General features: G+C 39.2%; 1 protein-coding gene across 3 annotated transcripts in view; it reads right to left on the bottom strand.

The window, feature by feature from the left end:
* Window positions 1-22,222, bottom strand: part of PLCB1 (phospholipase C beta 1) — a 679,879-nt gene that overhangs the window by 75,169 nt on the left and 582,488 nt on the right. For all 3 annotated transcript variants that reach the window (XM_059406554.1, XM_059406556.1, XM_059406555.1), the window contains exons 28-31: window positions 12,170-12,246; window positions 11,974-12,063; window positions 11,246-11,303; window positions 10,568-10,654 (exon numbers count right to left, since the gene is read on the bottom strand). In XM_059406554.1, coding sequence (XP_059262537.1) covers window positions 10,568-10,654; window positions 11,246-11,303; window positions 11,974-12,063; window positions 12,170-12,246 — 312 coding nt within the window. The remainder of the gene's footprint in view (window positions 1-10,567; window positions 10,655-11,245; window positions 11,304-11,973; window positions 12,064-12,169; window positions 12,247-22,222) is intronic.

A 22,222-nucleotide genomic window follows, 5' to 3' on the forward strand; every position in this document is an offset into this window, starting at 1 on the left:
AAAAGATGACTCTGTCTGCCCTGTTGGGAGTTGTGAGTGGGCACATGTGGAAGTGGGAAGACCATTTAGCAGGTTATTGAGAAATCAAGACAGCAACCGCTGGGTAACACCTTCATTCCTGCTTCCAGTTCACCTGGCCTAAATCCAAAACAAGTGGGAAAGGGAGGAAACCTGTGGCGAGGCAGCAGACTTTCTGCTTCTAGAAGCCTTTCTTTATGGAGGTTAGGGCATTCAGCTCAACAAGTGAAAGCCTGTTACTTAACAGGAGCTTGCCTAGGAGCCTCAGATGCCAGTCAATGACACAGATGTGCCCTGATCTTTATGAGTGCATATGCTTTACACCAAGAATCGACTGAAGGCGCCATGTTGGCCAGCAACAAATGCCCAAGAAAATTCCTGAACAATCCATGGGCTCTTCCCCACCTTTTAGAAACCTCCTCCAAAGCAGAACAAAATAAACACACAAAAAAAAGAAATGAGATTTTACTGTAGGTGAACTAAAAAAAAAAAAAAAAAAAAAAAAAAAAAGATGACTCTGTCTGCCCTGTTGGGAGTTGTGAGTGGGCACATGTGGAAGTGGGAAGACCATTTAGCAGGTTATTGAGAAATCCAGTTGAGAAAGGATGGTGGCTTTGACTGGGGTAATGGTGCTGCAATTGGTTCCTTAACAATTATAAAGATGTCCTAACCCTTTCATCGCATTTTGCAAGTCCTGCAGTATTTGTGATCTCACCTAGAAGGAAGTCCTGATAATCAATTAAAGAATTGCAACAGCTCATTATGTATTTCCTAAAATCTAAGAACTACTTAGAAAAAAAAAAAGTGAGATTCAAAGGAAAAACAACAACAACAACAACAACAACAACAAAACCCTTTCCAGCCAAAGCTAGAAGACAACATATTTCCTATTTTCTCCACGTCACCAAAACCATATACATGCTGCTGACCACTATCTGAGACAGGATTTCTCCTATGCTAGTTTAATTCTGGAGGGCAAAATCCATTTTGATGCCGAAATAGTTAAACATAGTAAGCTTCTCCCCAATTGTATAAAGTTGTTTGTGTGTGAATGACTGTGTACATGTGTGTCTGTGATGGTCACAGAGAGTTTGTAGTGGAGAATGTATGCAAACTGTCAGAAACATCATGAACTGTTTATTCTCCCCTCACAAACATTAGCAGAAATTAATTCCAACCCTATTAATAAAACTTTTTGAAACATAAAACTCTTTGGAATATGGAAATACTACTTGAACCTAGGTTTCAGCTACAAACTCAAAGACCTCCTCACCAAATTCAAAGATTATCCTCAGCAAATGATTATAATAAATGTAGAAGACTCCGGGACTCCAAGGGGTAGGTTTACTACATTAATTCGACCTTAGGCAGAATACATGGGAAACAGAGAATGTGACTCTTGCTTTTAGAAACTGCTTTTCCCATTATGAACTGAAATTTCCTTTAGCATTTTTCGGCTCACTGGTCATGCATTTTTCCTCCTGCAATAGCTTTTTCTCTGGTCTCCACATGCTACTTCATCAAATGTTTCAAATCACCAGGACATCTCCTTTTTAGACATTCTCCAGGTACATATTTCTTGTGGTTTGAATTTGCCATCCTTCCCCTAAAAATGTTGAGGGCCATGGTAAAATCAGGTAGTGGTACCTGAGGTAATTAAATTTTTCCATTCCTTGCCTTAAATAGTATTTAAGGGGTGCAAGTTTGACTCTTTTTATTATTGTGGTTATACCAAAGCATGGCTTTAAAAACAAACTAGAGATACATTTGGGTCAAATCATCTAATTACTATTGGCAAAATTCATGCTCAATGATAGGCACACAGAGTAGAAGTGAACCCAAAAGGTTTTGTGGGCCATCCAGGGTTGTGTGAACTCTTTTGTTAAGGTCAATCTTATTCGTGATGTTGATCTCAGTTCTTGCTGGGAAGACTTTGAACCCCATCAACACATACACTCTCTGCTCTAGTAAGTGATGAGTATTCTCTTTGGATACCCTCCCTCCAAACTATAAGCCCATCACGGCATTCCCACATTTCCTCATCTTTAGGAAAGTAAGGACAAAGAAAGGGGAAAGAATTCGTTAATGGGGTAGAGAAAAGGAGGAGGAATCAACGAAACCACGTGAATCTCCATTTCAATTTTGTTTAAGTCTCAAACCCAGTTGCCTTACAGGGGCTAATGAATAACAGGAATCCATGAGGCAGCCTGGGGAATGCCATGCAGGCCTGAGGGGAGCCCCTTCTCTGCCCTAGAGATTTGTTTGCAGGTTGGCTCTCTGTAATTACATAATCTAATTTTTTTTAAAGTTTTATTTTTAAGTAATCTCTATACCCAATGTAGGGCTTGAACTCACAGCCCTGAGATCGAGTCACATGTTCCACTGACTGAGTCAGCCAGATACCCTTATATAATCTAATATTAAAGAGAAATTATTTATTTTTATTCCTAAAGATTTTATGTATTTATTTGAGAGAGAGAAAGAGATAGCGAGAGAGAGGAGGAACTGGGAGGAGAAGGTTCAGAAATAGGCTCCCCACTGAAGATGGAGCCCAACGTGGAGCTTGAACCCAGGACCCTGGGATTAAGACTTGAGCTAAAGGCAGGACCTTAAATTACTGAGCCACCCAGGTGCCTCAAAACTATTAAGAAGATTTCCAAGTATTAAATAATAGCATGAGGATTTTGTAATATGCTGACTTGCCTAGGCTGAACTACATTTCCCAGAGTTCCCTTTCGAGGTAAGGTGAGCTATCCTGAGAGGTGGAGGGCTGAGGAGGCCATCTATAACACGTACATGTTTTTGCAGATATGTTGAATGGGATCTGGGATTACTTTCCCTTCTCTTTGGGCCTTTCTTTAGTTGCTCTGACTCCTGGTCCAGGTATGTGTGTGTGTGTGTTTGGCTCCGTGGTAAAGACTCAATCTTTTGCAGGTTCTGCTTCTCTAGGTGAACTCCAATTAATACAGGTATTAATGAATTTAAACATATTAGAAAGACCATGTAGGGATTTTCTATTCCTGATTACGTTACTTGGACCATTCTTCTCACTGAAAACAACTAAAAAAGCTAGAATTGAAGATTGAAAATATTTTCTTCAAAGAACCTAAGAACCACAAAAATTTAAAGAGTGATCAGGCCCACACTGCAGAACCTCAAACATAGACAGAGAAGCCACTTATGCTCTGATGGGCTTTTGCTAATGCTGGAAATTGAAACCATCTTTTGAAAGCCTGATATGGTGGGGCCACAACTCAAAGCCTGTGCCCTGTACAGAATGAGGAATCTTAGGGGAAATTTTCCCTACAGTAAGTGAAACATACAGATTATAGATTTTAAAATAAACCAAATAGCACTTATGGGATCAAATAGAACACAAAAGCTAGGATTAAAAACCCAGTAGAAAAGTAGAAGAGCAGTGTAAACAAATTTTGGGTGAATTAGAAAAAGGGTCAGAGAAATATTGTCCACTGGGTAGCACAGAGAATTGAAAAGATGGAAAATACTGAAAATAGTTACAAGACTAAGTTGATGGAGTAAAGGTCCATTTTTTTATATGTAAATAATGGAAGCCATTTTTGCTGACATGATGGCTGAGTTTCTATAGAAGTGAGGAAAATTATCCATCCAGCCACCTCAAATACATATTTAGAGACATTTTAGAAAAACTGCAAAGAACAAACACACACAAAAAAATCCTAAATGCAAGAAAAGGAGGAAAAATACAAGCTATTATTAAAGAATTACACTAAGACTAACAGCTTCTCCATAATAAGAGAAAGCAGAGGACAGGGGAATTTTATCTTCAGTGTGCCAAAAGAAAAAAACTGTCAGCCTAAAATTTTATACCCAGTCAAAGTATTCTTCCAGAATGAAGGTAAAATAAAGACATATTTATTCTCAGACAAAAATGAAAACAAAACCAAAACCCCCAAAGAGTTTGTCATTGGTAGACTATAAAAAGGAACTTCTAAAGGATGCAGAAAATAATGGTCCCAAATGGACAGTATGAGACACAAGATAGAATGCTGAACAAAAAATCTTGTGAACATGTAGATAAGTCTAAATCAACACTGACAGTATAACATAGCATAAGAATGTCTTATTTGTTTAGAGATGTGTACAGAATCATTAATAAATTTCAAAAATAAATCAGGAGGAGACAGAGTCAAACTGTTCTAATGTTCTAGCATTACCCAGAAGAGTCAATGTATCCTAGCTTTACATCCAGGAAAATAATGAATAACCACATTTTTTAAAAGGCAGTTATTCACACTGATACCAATGGGGGGAAAAAAAAGTTTCTTCCACAGGAAAAAAAAAACACACACAAAAAACAAACCATTGGTTGGGCCTACCAAGTCTTGACAATGAGCAAAACATAGTCAACAGGCAGCCAATTTGCACTCTGTGGTCTGGCTTTGTTGAGGAGGTCCAATGGATGATGGCAAGGAGGATCCACATTTCCCCCGTCAAGTTGCAAAGGATCAGGGAACACACAAATGAATTATGTAAGGAAGAAGCTTTTACTTTAAATGCCCTAGTCTCTTTCTCCCTGAACACTGGGAAGGCAGGACTGAAATCACTTCATTGAGAGTTCTGTCTCAGGGCTCAGTGGTAGATCTGACAAGACAAACTTCACTCAGAGGGATGAGTCACTCATCCTGCTCATTCAAAGGTGTCAGGGAAATGAGGAAAATCAGTCTGTATTCCCCTGGTAGAGGAAAAAAATAAGAGCCAGTAGGCCACACGATGAAATGTTCTTTCGCTATAAATTAAAATGCCCTAAAGCTTCCTGAAATTCTCTCTTATTGATGAGCTCAATTTAAAAAAGAAAACCTGTGTTCTAAGAAGTATCAAAGACAAATTAAGTGTCAGAGAAAGAGTAAATTCCAGATTTATTGACTGTTTTATGAGGTTATGGAGATGGTTCATTAAAAAGTCCTCTCAAAAGATGATTCTTCTTGTAATGAGAACGAGTGACTGCAAAGTGATCAATATACATTGGAATATTTGCAGCAGATTTGGAGCAACTCTGATTAATGTTGCTTCAACATGCTAAATAAATCTTTTCAAAGTGTTCAGGAGAAAGGCAGAGTGTCCTTTTTATAATCAATCAGTTCAGAGTTGGATGTGACCATAGAAGGTATGGTTTCTCTCTACTGGCAGCTGGGTTGTCAGTTGCTTCTGTCACCCTTTGTACACATACATACTTTTCCTAATGGTCTTGGCAAACCCAGAGATGGAAATCCCAAGGAAACCAATTATGTCACCTATATAATTAGTAGGGTTTATTGCATCCATCTTAAGGACTCTGCAGCTATAGATTTCATAAAAAGACATACCTTGAACAAAGCTGAAAATAGCATACCCTCAGGGACTGAATTAAATATTTCACTGCTAGGATACACGCAACTGAACATTTCTTCAGATTGTAGAACTTAACTGAAAAGGAACTGGGTATTCTCTTTCAAGGATGTCTACTGCTCTTTGTAACTTAAGAAATTTCAGAAGGACTTATGTACAGGAACGCATAGTGTAATTCTACATCATATTGAGTTGCCTCTTTCAGAAATCACCTACTCCCATTTTTCCCAATGCCCTCAAGAATTACATGCAAAAGGAATAGACTCATTGATCTCTTTTTTAGTGGGGGAAAAAATAATCTATATATGAAAAAGGCCTAGTGCATGCCACAAAGTTGGACATTCCAAAATAAATTTTCACACTGTGTCTGGCCAAATTTGGTTCTCTACCAAATATGTGACAGTAGAATGGAAGTCCTTGGTCCCAGTGTGGAAATGAAATGGTCTTGACTGATGCCCATTGTCTTCCAACTGTTCTATTGGAGGATGGTAACAATTTTAGGAACTTGAGTTGATACTTACAGATCATAAGCCCATGATGGAGTAAAAGGTTAGAAGGTTACACTTTGGATTAATCTTCATATGTAGTTCTCTCTACATCCAGCCAGAACTCCTTGTCTTTGAAGAGCTGTTGTCTTTCAGCAATTGGATTTTCAAATTTCTTTTGTTAAAAAAACACTTGTTCAATTTTCAAGGAGTTGTTTGGTTATCAAAGGCTTAGAAAACTCTGCAGCTTGTAATTGTGGTTCAGAACAGCTCAAAATAGTAATACTAGGAAAATAGAGGCGTGTAAAAATAGCTTCCTCCCTGTTTTGGAGGAGGTTAGGAACATTAAACACGTTATTACATTAGTTAGAATAAGTGGACAAAGAGAAACTAAGTGATTATATATGACATGTTGGTGAAAGAAATTAACAAATGGGAAGACATATGATGCCATGTAGTGTATCTACTTGCTGTAGGCAAAAGATTGGCCATTACTGTTTTCAAGGTATAAAACTGCTCATTGCAGCTCACAATACTTGAAGAAAGAACTCTACTCCCCTCAGTAATCTCTGGCAAAGTTTGTCATGCTTTCCTCTTTATAGAAAGATTGTAATTATCTTTAATATTACCTACTATAGAGTCAACTCAATTTCTTTGTCCAACATTCAGTGATGGAACAGCTCATAAATTTCTAGATGTCATGAAACCATTCCATTTTCTCATATTTCTGACTGAATGCAACCGACTCAGTTAACCTTTTATAAATACTGCTGGTTGGTCTCATTCCCTTGAGTTACTGTTCTTTCTTTATTGTTTCTGCTTTTGTTAATTTCCCTCATATCTTTGTCTAGCCTTAAAAGGCCATTCTGATACTGGATGTGAAGAGGGATTATTTCAAAGCCAGTGCTATCCTATTTCTGGTCCACATCCAACAGTTACAGGAGTGTGGATGAATGCTATGCCGGTCTGGACTTTCACTTGCCTATATTTGCTTCCCTGTGCTTTGTGCTTTCTCCACATAACCTACATTTTATCTTATTCATTTCACTGTTTATTATTGTTCCTTCTTATCACAGACATTTCCTTTGATTAGCCAGGGTGTCCTACAATATTAACTGTCATGATTTCTTATGTTACTGTTAAAGTCATAGTTCTAAAGCACAATGTTTCTTTTTTTTAAATATTTTATTTATTTATTTGACAGACAGAAGTCACAAGCAGGCAGAGAGGCTGGCAGAGAGAGAGGGGGAAGCAGGCTCCCTGCTGAGCAAAGAGCCCAATGTGGGGCTCGATCCCAAGACCCTGGGATCATGACCTGAGCCAAAGGCAGAGGCTTTAACCGACTGAGCCACCAAGGTGCCCCTAAAGCACAACATTTCTTAAGCCTTGAAGAGTATCTCTTAATAAATGCTTTCATTTGACATGAAACCAAAAATCTCCAAGGGCAACCTTCAAATCTAGACACAAAATTGTAGTAAGGGCAATGTGGATGAAAAGCAGAGAGATATCACTGTTGTTCTTATTTAGTAAAAAATGAAGGAAACAGAAATCAATGCTGATGAGGTTGTGGAAAAAAGGAACCCCCAAGCACGGTTGGTAGGAATGCAGATTGGTACAGCCCCTGAGGAAAACAGTATGGCGTCTCCAGTATATCCACTACTGAGTATTTACCCAAAGAAAACAAAAGCACTAATTTGAAAAAGTACCTGCACCCCTATGTTTACTGTAGCATTATTTAAAATAGCCAAGATATGGAAGAAACCTGAGTGTCCATCCATAGATGAATGGGTTAAAAAATTTAAGTATATTTATATAATGGAATATTACTCAGCCATAAAAAAGAACGAGATCTGGCCATTTGCAATACCATGGATGGAGCTAGAGGGTATTATGCTGAGTGAAATAAGGCAGACAGAGAAAGACAAATACCATACGATTTCACTCATATGTAGAATTTAAGAAACAAAACAAATTAAAAAAAAAAAAAAAGAAGAGACAAAAAAATACAGACTTTAAATACAGATTACAAACTGGTGGTAGCCAGAGGGGAGGTGGGTGGAGGGATGGAAGAAATAGGTGAAGGGGATTAAGAGTACATTTATCATGATGAACATTAAGTAATGTATAAGTTGTTGAATCATTATATTGTACACCTAAAACTAATATAAACACTGTATATTAACTATACATCAATAAAAATGAAAAAATAAAAATAGAATCAATAAACTTAATACCTCAAAAAGGCCTCTTCTCCATATACTATGACTTTGGGGGTTAGAGATTCAACATGAGAATTCTGGGAGGACACAATTCAGTCCATAGCACCACTGATTCTGATTATTAGCTATATTGGGGCAGACTAAACTGATCATGTACAGACAGGCCCAGAATTTTACAAATAAAACAAAACACAAATGAAGGCAAAAGAACTACTATAAATTTATAGAAACACTTCAGACCTCTTGCTAAGGACCAAAAAAAAAGAAGAAATGGGAAATTCGTATAAATATGGTAGTGGCACACACTGTTAATTATCTACCTAATTGCTATTTCTATTTCTTTGATAACAAAACATCAGTTTTGTTCAGGTGCCTGTTGACTATGATACTGAGGAGAAGCTGGACTTCTCTTCACCCTTTTGAGTGAGCCTTAATTGCACTAAACCAATGACATGCAAATGACACCCACCTGCCTGTGATTGGTTTAGGAATGGGTATATGGCACAAACTTAGCCAATGGGGAAAAGGGTATCAGGAAGATTTAGGAAAGTTTTCCTTAATTCTGTAAGATGAAGACATTGCCTTTGAATGGTTTTATGTAATGTTGTGATGCATGGAGCTATGGCAGCCATCTTGTGACTATAGGTTTATAGCTCAGGCATGAAAGGCAACAAAGTGAGATGGCATGGTAGAGATTCTGAAAATACCTGGACTCTTGATGAGGTTGGTGAGCTGTTAGATTAACCAATCCTCAAACTGTGACATGTCTGAACTTTCAATAATATGACTTACTAAGTTTATTATTATATAAGCCAGTTTTAATTGGGTTTTCTGTAAAACTGCTACAGAATGCACCTTGACTGATAAGCTGCCCAACACTTATTCTTCTAATGTGTAGTCATACTAAGTGCAGAAGTTTACAGGTGCTTTAACACCTACCAAAGCTGATTTAATCATGATAACCTAGTGCAGTAACAGAATCTATTTGTAGGGTTTTTTTTTTTTATAGTGAGTTATATAATCAAAACACATATGTGATTGCATTGTATCTGTGAGACAAGTAGCTGACGATTTTAGACTACAAACAAAAACAAAGTAAAATAAAACTCTGTGGGAACAACAATATCTCAGAAGACATATATTTCTTTCAAATACAAAAACTGGTTAATGAGATAGCAGTCATAACCAGGGTATATTATGTCAGTGTACAAAGTAATGACATGTGACTTTAGACAGCATGGATTAAAAATGTATATATGTGAATATATCACCTGGGACTGATTATTAAGGTGTTAATGTGTTTCTTAAATTCCAGCTAGACCTGAATCTTTTGCTCCAAACATTTTGAAAGATCAATCCTAAATGGAAAATATAGCAATTTCTGAAATTATCCTAAAACTTATTACTAATGCATAATCAACTCAAAATGATGGCTAAGAATATTCAAATTGCATGTTTACATAAAGACATAAAAATTAGCAGCATGTTTAAGTAATTATCAATTCTCAGATTTTCATTACTGCTTCATCTATATTTCCAGGCCTAAAAACTTCAGGAGTTAAAAATATTAAATAAATCTCCTGTCTAATAAATACAAAAGGAGAAGAGCAGAAATAACTGTAAAGATATATTTAGAATGAGCCACAAAAAATTCTGTAAGCAGTAAATTGATGAATGGACTATACAATGAAATGAAAACAGCATTTAAACTTTGCAGGTTCATAGAGTACTTGTATGGAACAGCAATACCTTTTAGAGTAGATATTTTTAACCGTGCATAGAAAAATAAAACTGAAAAGCACATTTTTTCACAGACAAATATTCAGTGATGAATCAAAATGTGTGTAATGATCTAAAATCAAGATGCTGTTTGCCAACCTACAAGTATTTGATTTATAGATGATCAGTTTGTGTAAATTTAATATTAATGAAAAACAGTTGATTTTGACGGAAAAATAAGGATAAGGTAATTTTAAAGAGGAGCCACAATATACTACTATATAGGGGTAGGGGGAAGATTTGTTCTTTTTTTTTTCTTTTTCTGGTTTATGAGAGCATTTTGTTGGCTAAAAACCAGGGTGATTTTGGTACAGAGCGTCCTCTGCTGGACAGAGTCCGCCATTACAATATTTTATCAGAACCGAAGAGGCCTGGTTAATTCCACTAATTCTCTCTATTCTGGCAGGGAGAGAGGGAAAGTACTTTAAAGACATCTGAACCACACTGCAGACCAACTGCAACCAAGATGTCAGGATCTAGGTTTGAGCATTTGCACTGTGTAAAGCTCACCAGTAGATGATAAATGTGTACTGAATATCGCTGGAAAGATTTTCACCATGGTTGAGGAAGATACAGGAGTTTACGCTGTAGGAACAGCTCTGAAAGACCGTGTGCAAGGTACATGACTTACAGAGATCTTATTTTAATTGAACAGAAAGAAAATGAAGTTATTGCGTGTTATTACTTGGTTCAGTTTACCTTGGGCTTTTCGTCCAGGATCTGTTGACGTATCTCCTTGTGTTTCTCTACAAGTTTTTCTTGCCGTTTACTTTGGGCCTCTTCTAACTACAAGAAAGTTACAAAGAAAGTCATTTTGATCTAAATGTGTAAAGGAATGTTTTCAGAAAAAAACTGAAAGCTTTTCAGATCTATGGCATACATTGAATTATTTCATATCCTGAGCAAGAACTGTCCTTACAAGTGCAGGAGACTGTTGGTAAATGTTGGTCCTGGGTGATGGGGACACAGCGTCCAGGTGGGGGTGATCTATAAATTATGTAGTTTTAGTAAAAATTCACATTTTTGTTAATGTTTGAAAATTTCTGTAATATCAACTTAAAAAACAGAGAAGTGCCTTTGGAGGTGGCCATCTTTCCTCGCAGTGATGACAACTACCCATTCTTTTGGGGGCTCTCCTACTGACCTTATACTTCTGGGCTCCTGTCTTTGGAAAGGATTCTTGACATCTATTTTTCAATGACCCTTTTTATCTATAGGTTTGCAATTAAACTTGCAGAAACACTGATTACAGAACAACTGCTCTGTAAAGCAGCTCTCCCAGGTGCTGGTGATAAACGGATACCAGGTTCAGCATTTCCCTTCAGAGCCTCACACATTCATATGTGGTTGGCAAAACAGAGAGATTAACTGACGTACCCTCTTGATGTACTGCACCACCTCTTGGATGTATGATCGGATCATCTCTGTCTTTTCCCTAAGAGCAAATGAGAACTAGATCATTATATGACATCATTCAGCATCAACATATAGGTGCACCTGGGACTGTCAGATGAAAGTTTCCAGAACTTTCTACATTCTCATTGCTGCTGCAAGAAAGATACAGCCTGCTAGCTCTGGACAGAAGGCAGGCTCGGCCCATGGACAAGCAAGCTCTGTTTTTGCTAAATGCTGGGAATGTGGCCGGACAGCATGGGAACTGAGGATTGTTTTTTTTTCCCCCCTAAGGACAACTCTTCAATCCATCTTTATCTGAAAGATCCCTGGGTGCACCTTAGATCTTTGCTGAACTGCTCTATGTTTTCCATATGTTAAAAACTTTACAAAAGGGAACTTTGGAAAGGTTAATTAGAGGAGAAATTTCACAGATGGGTCTTTAGGTGGTTAAGAAGTTGTTATCCTGGGGGTGCCTGGGTGGCTCAGTGGGTTGAAGCCTCCGCCTTCGGCTCGGGTCATGATCTTGGGGTCCTGGGATCAAGCCCCGCTTTGGGCTCTCTGCTTAGTGAGGAGCCTGCTTCCCTCTCTCTCTCTCTGCCAACTTGTGATATCTGTCTGTCAAATAAATAAAATCTTAAAAAAAAACTATCTTGAACTGAATAAAATAAATCCAGGAGATAGGTAGGGGAGAAGGGGTTCTTTCTCCTTACTCTTCCATTTGACTTTTGTCTTTGGATTTAGCTTCTGTTATCTTCTCCTGCCTTTTTTTGTCCATCTTCTTCTTTAACTCCTTCTTCTCTCTGAAGTCAAAACAGAAGTAAGAGGGGGGGAAAAGGTAAATAAATAGCAGATTTTGTGCAACACATCGGTAGACACAGGGCTACTGGAACGATAATGCAGGCTTACTTCTCACAGATTTCTTTGAGCTTCTTCAGCTGATTATTCTGACATTCTTCAGCAACATCCGTCAATTTTTGAATAAGCTGGGGAAAGAAAATGTGTTTGCTGTTTTACATGATCACAAACAAAGCATCCTCTCCACTGGATCCTCCAGACAGCAGTGCCTGGTGTTTAGAAAGTGATGATGGATGTTTAACAATAGCTACAGTTACCAGGCATCTAACATGCCAAGCGGACATAACTTAAAACCATCACATTTTCCAGGTTTTAATATGAACGTCTTCCTCTTATCTCCTTTGTAATTAAACGGGATTCCTTAGATTATTGTCCTGGTTTCTGCAACTTAGCTCAGTGCAATGACAAGTAACATGGAAATACTGGCTCCAGTCCCCACTCCAGGACATCAAAAATATAATTTTGGTCAAGACTGCTATATTTTCTGAACCTTCATGTTCTCAGTTATAAATGGGATGATCACTGCTTTTGTCTCTTGGAGATACAGTGAAGCTCAAAATTACACGAAGATGATATGAATATAAGTTATAATCAACTGTGAATTGGAATTCTGGGTTTCCACCAGATTCATTGTTTGCCTCAAGGACCATGAGTTGCCCATCTTAGGTAGAAATCGGTGTTTGGGGGTGCCTGAGTGGCTCAGTGGGTTAAGCTTCTGCCTTTGGCTCAGGTCATGATCTCTGGGTCCTGGGATTGAGCTCCGCATCATGCTCTCTGCTCAGCAGGGAGCCTGCTTCCCTGCCCCTCCTCTTTCTGCCTGCCTCTCTGCCTACTTGTGACCTCTCTCTCAGTCAAAAAAAAAAAAAAAAAAATCTTAAAAAAAATAAGAAAAAGAAACCAGTGTTTGCACCCTTGTGCAGGTAACTTCCAAAGACCTTCAGAAATTCTCTCTATAGAATGGTACCCCTGAATTTTCATGCATTTCATGAAAGCAATTCTTTTACTGTTTTGCATCAATTTTCTTATCAAACCAAACTTCCAGAGGGCAGCAACCATTGTCCGTGTTTGCATATCCTGGGCCTTCTGCACCATTCCTAATGTTCAGTAGGTGCTCAGTTAAATGCTTATCAGTTACATGAGGGTCATTTTGCTTTCCAATCCCATCTCTTTCTCTGTTTCACATGAAGAACCTATAGAATTTTCTGCCATTACTCAGGCAGTGGTGGCAACTGGACGCTACCCTTCTGACTGGAGCCCCAAGCAGATGGTGTGGGCTTCCTCTGAAAGCCCCCCACTGCTGTCAGCCAGTGATGGAGATTCTCAGATACCGCAGGGTAAGTGACCTGTTGCTGCAACAGGGACAAAGCAATCTAATCAGAGTCCCAGCAAACTAATCAGCAAACTAACTTCCTTCCTTCTTTCCTTCCTTCCTTTCTTTCTTTTAATTATGTTCAGTTAGTCACTGTATAGTAAATACACTGTTTTTTATTTTAAGAATTTATTTATTTATTTAATTATTATTATTTTTTTAAAGATTTTATTTATTTACTTGAGAGAGAGAGACAGTGAGAGAGCATGAGCGAGGAGGTCAGAGGGAGAAGCAGACTCCCCATGGAGCTGGGAGCCTGATGCGGGACTCGATCCCGGGATTCCGGGATCACAACCTGAGCCGAAGGCAGTTGCTTCACCAACTGAGCCACCCAGGCGTCTCAAGAATTTATTTATTTGACAGAGAAAGATCACAAGTAGGCAGAGAGGCAGGCAGAGAGAGAGAGGAGGAAGCAGTCTTTCTGCAGAGCAGAGAGCCTGCTGTGGGACTCGATCCCAGGACCCTGAGATCATGACCTGAGCTGAAGGCAGTGGCTTAACCCACTGAGCCACCCAGGCGCCCCGACACTATTAGTTTTTGATGCAGTGTTCAACAATTCATTCGTTACGTATAACACCAGCGCTCATTACAGCACACGCCCTCCTTAATACCCTTCACCGTGTTACACCTCCCCCTAACCACCCTCCAGTCTGAGACAAGAATAATATAGACCAGGAATTTACAGAAACACTCCACAGAAACAGGGACGGTTCAGACAATGGGATGACATAAATATATATCTTTCAGTAGTAACTCTCAACAGGAATGGCCTAAATGCTCCCAGCAAACTTCCATCACTGATTTAGGTAGGGCCAGCACTGTCTTAGGAGTTTTAAGCCCTGTGAGGTTGTGCTTCTAGCTTCGTTTTACATAGGAAGTCACTGACACGCGTGGCTCAGGTCCTGGGCCCCCAGCCTCCGAGGGGGTTAAGTGGCAGAGCTAGGTGCAAACCCAAGAAACCAGGCTCCGTGGCTGGTAGCTTTCACCACTACCCCATGCTCTTTTCATTATGATTTTAGAAATTATTATTTTAAAAAAACAAAAAACAAACCTTCTTATGTAAGAGGATAAAAACTTAAGGGAGAGATTCTTTTAGAGAACTACAACAAAGTAGGCACATTGACTTAACATTAACGTGAAATTTGATGCATTCGTCTGTGAAGTGGATTAAATCGGACAAATATGAACTGGGACTCGGGCCAACAGAAAATCTATTTGATCTTTTAAAAGAGATTGCCTGATCATGACCATCACAATTAAAGAAATCATGAAATATTATGGCTTTGTAGTGCCATTTATCAAGCTGTCTAGATGTAAAATGTCGGTGTGCAAAGACTCTGGAAATTTCCTTGAAGAGTCCTGCAATCTCTATTCTAGCTGAGGGTGTGCACTCGGCCCCTTTCCTTCCCCACAAGATCTTTCTTCTCTCTCATTCACTCTAAGGAGTTAAGAGGGTTCTCCCTGGTGAACCATGAGAGACTATGGACTCTGAAAAACAATCTGAGGGTTTTGAAGGGGCGGGGGTGGGAGGTTGGGGGAAACAGGTGGTGGGTATTAGAGAAGGCATGGATTGCATGGAGCACTGGGTGTGGTGCAAAAACAATGAATACTGTTATGCTGAAAAGAAATAATTAAAAAAAAAAAAAAAAAGGGTTCTCCCCAACCTTGACTGCAATATCAGAACCACTGCTGGGCAGCTTCCTAAAAATGCATATTCCGGGGCTTGTACCTAGGTCTATGGACTCCAAATGTCTCGGGGAAGGGACTGGAAGTCAGTATTTTTAAAAATCTCTGGTGATTTAGATACTTTGCCTGATCTGGGGGGTCTCTGAGGGCCTGTCTTCATTCTACAGACCACTGTTAGATCTCCCAACAGCACTTTTGATTTCAACGGCCTTCATACTTCTGTTTCCACTTTGTCGTCTGCATCCTTCACCTGATCCAGAATATTCTCTAATTGATTATGCCCCTACCTGCTCAAATGTCTTGCTTTCTTTCTACCTCCGGCCCTCATCCCTACCCAAATCTGACTTTTATTTTGATTTGGTGTCACCCCCTAGACCACTGGCAGCACTACACTCCCTCAGAGTCCCACAGAATTTCCCTGACTGCTGCACCCCCTGGCCTTCCTCATTGTCTTTCCCTCAGAACATCTGTCCTTGGTCTTTACTTTTCTCTGGAAGAGTTCCTACCCACTTTGCTCCTGGAACATACACCTTTATTTAAACTGTTCAATTTAGCCACATCCAACAAATATTTATCAAGTACCCTAAACACCTGGCACTATTCTACAGACTCCTAGCTAATGAGGTGGCTTTCTAGATCTTGTTACTTAAAGTGCAGTACAACCATGTCAGACCAGCAGCACTGGCATTGCCGGGGAACACAACCGAAATGCAAATTCTCAGGCTCTACCCCAGACCAGTTAAATCCAAATATGCGTTTTAAATAAGATTCTCAGGAGATTTGTGTTCATGTTGCAGTTTGAGAGGCACTGTCTAGACTATTGAGAAAGATGGAGACAATTTAGAAGACACCTTCTGTTCCGGACTGAATGTTTGTGTTGTCCCCTGCCAGAATTCATCTATTGAAATCCTGACCCCTATGTAACGATATTCAGTGGTGGGGCTTTGGCCGGAGATTAGGTCAGGAAGTTTGAACTCTTGTGACAGGATTAGTGCCCTTATAAAAGAGATCCTGCAGAGCTCTATTGCCACCTCAGCCAGGTGAGGACACAATGAGAAGATGGTCATCTAGGAACCAAGAAGTGGGCTTTCACCAGACATTGGATCTGTAACTACCTTTAATCTTGGAATTCAGCCTTCAGAACTGTGAGAAATAGTGTTTATTGTTTCTGCCACTTAATCTATGGTAAGAGACTAAGACATTCCCTCAAATTCCCTCTTTTCTGTCTCAAAAAATCTTTGGCCCTTTATCTACATTCTCTTTATTACCCCAAACTCAGCTCCCTCCAGTCTGACATGAGGCTAACACTTCCTTCCTGAGGTAGTTGTGAAAGTTAAAAGGAAGAACACACATGCAAATCCTACTACACCACTTTGTAGGTCCCTAACTTGGTTTCCTTACCCTTCCTTCCAAGAGGAAGGTTCTTGCCCTTGTTTTCCATCCTGTCTTCTCCAACCTGTGGCAGGACCTGATCCTACCATTTCATTTTCACCTCTTAAGCTTTCTTCTGCCCTGCACGCATTCCCTTTGCATGAAAACCCATTTCTGTTTCCCCTACCCTCCTAGAACCCTCAACTTTTCTTCCATGTTGGACCTTCCTTTCATTTCTATCCCTACAGTCAAAGACCAGTGGCTCCTGCTGAAGTTTTGATGCCCGAGCTGCCTATGCTTCAGCTTCTCCATGACACTTACACTTGAACCACTGGAATCACCTGATTTTGCTTTAAAGTTACAAAAATTGTTTTGTTATTGGACTTATGGGTCATTTCTCAGGATTTAACTTTCATTATTCCAGAGATTCACAATTTTTCTTACTTCACAGTGTCCTTGAGATCTCAATAATTTTTTCACCGTACCTTAGGCTAAAAGAAATAAAAGGGGAGCTCTATTTATTCATGAAACAATTAGATCCAAACTTAATAGTAGTACTTTGCATAGTGTCCAACAGATGTTACTGTTTCCTTAAAAAAATGTAAAATATCCCATCATGCCCCTGTGAGTTCAACATGGCACATCAGGGTCACTTTATGCACCGCTGGGGATCATGACTTTATCCTATCCTTTTTTGCCAACCACTCTCACACAAAGATCTCTTTCTTTAATTTATGGTAATTTACTACAGTTACCTCAAGTCTTTTAGGGGCTTCAATTAATTTCAGCCTCATCTACTGCCTTTGACCAACTCCACGGGAGGAAGGCTCACCAAGGTCTCACCATTTCCACAAGCAAGTTTAGGATCTGTCTTGCAAAGAAGACAAGTCATTGTATTATCCCACTGATTATCATCATATAGTTCAAAAGTGAGTTTCTTCTTGGGTACTTTCCACATCTAGGGAGTCACAGAGATGTGTGAACTGCTCTGGTTACCTATATTTCAAGGCTTTGGGTTAACAGCATTCTGATGCAGATTTTTGCAAACTCTGGTCTGGATTCTAAGAATTCCTTTCCTGCCCTCGGTCTCTCCTTAGTCCTTCCACTCCATTCCAAATATTTTTCCTTCTTATATCTACCAAAGCCTTAACTGGCCCTCTATTCTCAAATATGTTATGCTCCAACTCCAAATTTCCTGTCTGGGCTAATACTCATCAAATCCAATAACCTAGTCAGCATTTTGCTCTCTGAACTGTTCAGGCACACACCTGCTTCTATACTTTGTCTCTTGTTATTTCTCTATGTTGATGATATTTCCATTTGAGTGGGAGACAGTACAACATAGGACATTCCCAAGATTTGTAAAAAGTTCCATTATGCTGGGCTTCTCTGACTAAGAAGAGTGGGTAGTAGTGAAGGTCTCTATGTGTCCATGCCCCTTTCCTTTCTAAGCCAGCCTTTGGTGATAACTCCCATTTGACCACCCAGATGACTCTAGGCTTGGCCCCTTACCTGGCTTTTGTAAAAGATACCAATTATAGAACTGCCCTTTGTATGCACATGCTTTCTTATTGCTCCCTAAAGGAATGCCAGCACACTGCAATCATTTTTCCTAATGACTTTTTTTTGGAACCCCAGACTCTACACAAAATAGGTGCTCAGAAAAAGATTGTGAATGAAATCCTTTACGTTTTAAAACCACAGTGATCTTGACCTTGGTGACAATAAAGAAGCAGCATGTCCAAGCCATGGGTTGTCTTACTAAAAATACTTTCAAAACTATATAGTTTGGGTACTTAATGACTATATAGTTTGGGTACTTAATGTTGGGTCGGGGGCTTTGGGAATGCAGGAGGAATAACAGAAATGACTGCCAGGACTGCCATCTTCCAGCCCCTTCCCCCACCCCTTCCTTAACCCTTGACTCTCCTGCCAAAAGGATGTATGCCTAGGTCACGTGTCCATAGGTAACCCAATACCTATGCAGGAAACAGGAGCATCAGGAGCCCCCACCCCATACCCTCCTATCACCAAATACCTTACTCTATATGGATATGAGCCCAAGCTGCCTTGGTCCAATAAAAGACCTCCGCCAACTCCCTCCCAGCGCGACTTCTCCGACTCCCCTCTCTGGAGTCCTGGAACCTCGCCCAAGAGTGTGGACCTTCTCCTGCCGTGACTTTCCTGGTTCTCCTTCTCCTGAGCCCTGAAACTTCGCCAGAGTGCCTTTAATGAATCTTGCCTTGTTCCTACTTCGGCTGCAAAAGTTTACACTTAACAAGCTAAGTTTTATTTCTTTAGAAACAAATGCCTTATTATGAAATCCAGGTATGTTTTTAAAAACATGGATTTGCATACAACTGATGAAAACTGTTTCTGTAGAATCACAAAGAATATGTGTTTTAAAAAGGACAACATCTCTGAGTTTAATATGGCAGATATGTGAATGTCTTTCCATCCTGTGCTCAGTTAATCTTGGTTTCCCCCACTCTTCTATACTACAAACCCCTCCCTGTAGCATTCCACCCTTTCCAGCTATTTCCAAAAAACTCAGCACTCTTACTGTAATTCTGCCCTTTCGATATTTACTGTTTTCTCCTCCTTCTACTACTTAAGGTCCAGGAAGTAAAATGATTAATATTGTGTCTTTGTTAATAATATTGCATTATTGTCAGACTCCCATAAAACTGGCAATGGGATTATATATACATCAGTAAGTTATCCCTTTCCTACGCTAAAAAGAGAGTTGGGGCTTACTTCTGGTTTTCTCTACCCAACACTACTTCTCTAAGAAGAACTTCTGTTTTCTGAGAACTGGCTCTGTGCCCAATGTGGTTCTCATGGGAGCTACTGTATTCTTTATTCCCATCCCTTGCCCAAGGTAACTGGTCCCAGGGGAGGGACTGATCCAAGTCGGACAAGTCATAACCTGACCTTAGCCACAGGTGATTGCTCTAAGGTTGCAAGTTTAGACAATCACATGACCCTCATAAGGCTTTCCTCCAGATGTTTCCAACCTGCTACTGGAGAAAGAAATACAACCTAGATGGGCTGATGCCTATGTTTTCAGACAGGGGGAAGCCTGCATGCTGTTGGAAAAGAATAGTGGTAATACACATTGAAAAGTAGTAGAGAGAGAGAAAGAAGAAAGGAAGGAGGAAGGGAGAAGGACAGGAAAAGAGAGAAAAAGGGAGAGATACAGGAAAACAGATACACAGACAGACATAGAAAGGGCTGCCAGTGACTTCTGGCATCCATTTCTCCATCCCTTCACTTCCCTGGTGTGGATGGTCAGTCTTTCCTCATGTGACCTACCCTGAGCATTTCTCTAGTATATAAATAAGTTTAACATGGATTTCTGTCACTTGCAACCAAGAGAATCCTGACAAAAAGTAGAAATAGAAAACCCCAAATAAGAAAAAGGAACTTCTCTGAGTATCGGGTCCAGGATTTCTATTGCATGAGATGTGAAAATGGCACCCATAAGCGGGATTTTTCACACAATAACTGGAGTGCTTTTGAACTACCGTAAGGATACACTCACTTGGGGTGTATTTACTGGCAGACAGGTTCTACTCAAAGAACTATTCAATTATGCATTAGTCACAAAACTCACTGAAGACAGGAAGGAAGAAAAGATTAATTTAGAATTCCCAGGGCAATAAACCAAAACAAAAGAAAACAAACAAGCAAACAAACAAACAAACAAACAAACAAAAAACCAAGAGAGTACATGGTTAAATGGAAATGCGGTAAACAACATTTAATTTTAACTTTTAGTATGATTCTTTTCTCTGGCCCAAAGGATTAGACACATTTCAATTATTGGGCTTTTTTGTTTACCACTCTTGACAACTTTCCTAGTTAAATGTTCCAAACCTTTTAAGGAGTGAAAAAGAAAAGCCCCGAGGGAATACAATTTCATGCTTTTTTTCAACTCCATGCTGAAATTGACTTGGGTCCCTCCTTTGAGGGTGAGCGAACGGTTTCCATGGAAGAGAATAATTCCTTGACTCTAATTCAAAAGGGATTAAAAAAACAAAAAACAAAACAAAAAAACATGTGGAGAGAAGTTGGCCTGTTCAGTCTCCTCTTAAGAAGGACAATTTTGGAACATGAGCAAAAGTCCACTATAGAGCGTTCACACTTCAGACACAACCGACCTTCCTTCTCCCCCTTCCAGTAATATCTAGAGAAGCTACCCACCTTCTTTTCTCCTCATTAAAGCATCCACTCTGAATTTTCACTGTCTTTTTTTTTTCCTTTTACAAAGAATTAATTTATAAAGCTTCTAAACTAAGTAATGATCTACGGACTAAACACATTACTGAGAATTTCAATGCAAGGAGGACATTCACACTGGGGTGTATCCTGGCCATTCGAATTGAGAAATATTCATTGAGTCAAGTCAACCAATATTAACTGAGCACCTGTGACGTGCTGGGTACTGGGCTGATGATGGTCCAACCGTGAGCCGACAGACAGACTCAGTCCACATGGAGCTGATAGCCTCCACTAGCTCTCTTTTCTTTTAAGGAGGACACCATCTTGGATTCCAAGGGCAACCATCATTGTCTGAGATATCCTTTCATACCTATGAAATTATTATTTTTTAAATTTGCATAGCTATGTAGAATTTATAGCAGCTTATTGGAGTCCCAATGTTAAAGGATCCTTGGAATTTTTTTCCTTGCTGGGCAAAAAAATAAATAAAAATGAAAATCTGACCAAGATTCCTGGTCAGTGTCAGTAAGATAACCCATTAAAGCTGTAACATTTAAAATTATTTTTCACCTTTAAGTTATGCTGAGGTAAATGCCAGCTTTTGAGCTTTCTGGGAAATATAAATAGATCAATGTAGCATACTCCCTTGAATGATATTTCTGGTATTCTTTTATGAGGCTATCAACTGGAAATACCTTCAAACTTTTAAAAAATCAAGAAATTTGATAAAGGGAGGTCTACTTAGGGCATGCTAATGATGTCTGGGTTTTACCAATGAGAAAATGTTTGCATTTCATCAACTTAATTGAGATTATCATATCTGATTAAATCAACTAAAAAAAAAAAAAACACCACCAAACCACTACAATTTTAGGGTAAGGCTTTGTAATTTTAAAAGATGTCAAGACCATTTAATTCAGAATAAATAAATAAATATCGGTCACCACTCAGATGTGGGAAAGTAGCAATAATGTTCAAACTGGAGGTTTTCAAATAATTAGCAAAGGAGATCTGATTAAAAGATATGTGAATTGTCCTGTGGTTTTTTACTAAAATAGGGCAATAAATCATGGACTTAATATTTCAACAGTCCCTTTGGAATCCAAACTTAGAAGGACTGCCTGTGAAGATACATACCACAGCATGTCAGCTACTTGTTTTCTTAATACAAAATGTATCATTTCAACATCCCTGACTTGTCCAGTGGAATGCAACGAGTCCCACAATTCCAGAGGGCACAAATGAAATGATCAGACTTGTGGGTTCTATTTTGGAATTGTCCTTCCAGCAGAGTCCCTTCTGTTCCCTAAGCTTTTTTAAGTTGACACAAGTCAAAACTATTATTTTCTTTACCTTTGGGGATGGTTCTATTTCCTGATTGTTTTCCTTAATGTTCCCCAAATAGTTACCAATTAACACATAAAAGTACAGTAAGCTATATTGTGTATACACAC

The sequence above is a fragment of the Mustela nigripes genome, chromosome 7, assembly GCF_022355385.1.
Source record: "Mustela nigripes isolate SB6536 chromosome 7, MUSNIG.SB6536, whole genome shotgun sequence".
NCBI lineage: Eukaryota > Metazoa > Chordata > Mammalia > Carnivora > Mustelidae > Mustela > Mustela nigripes.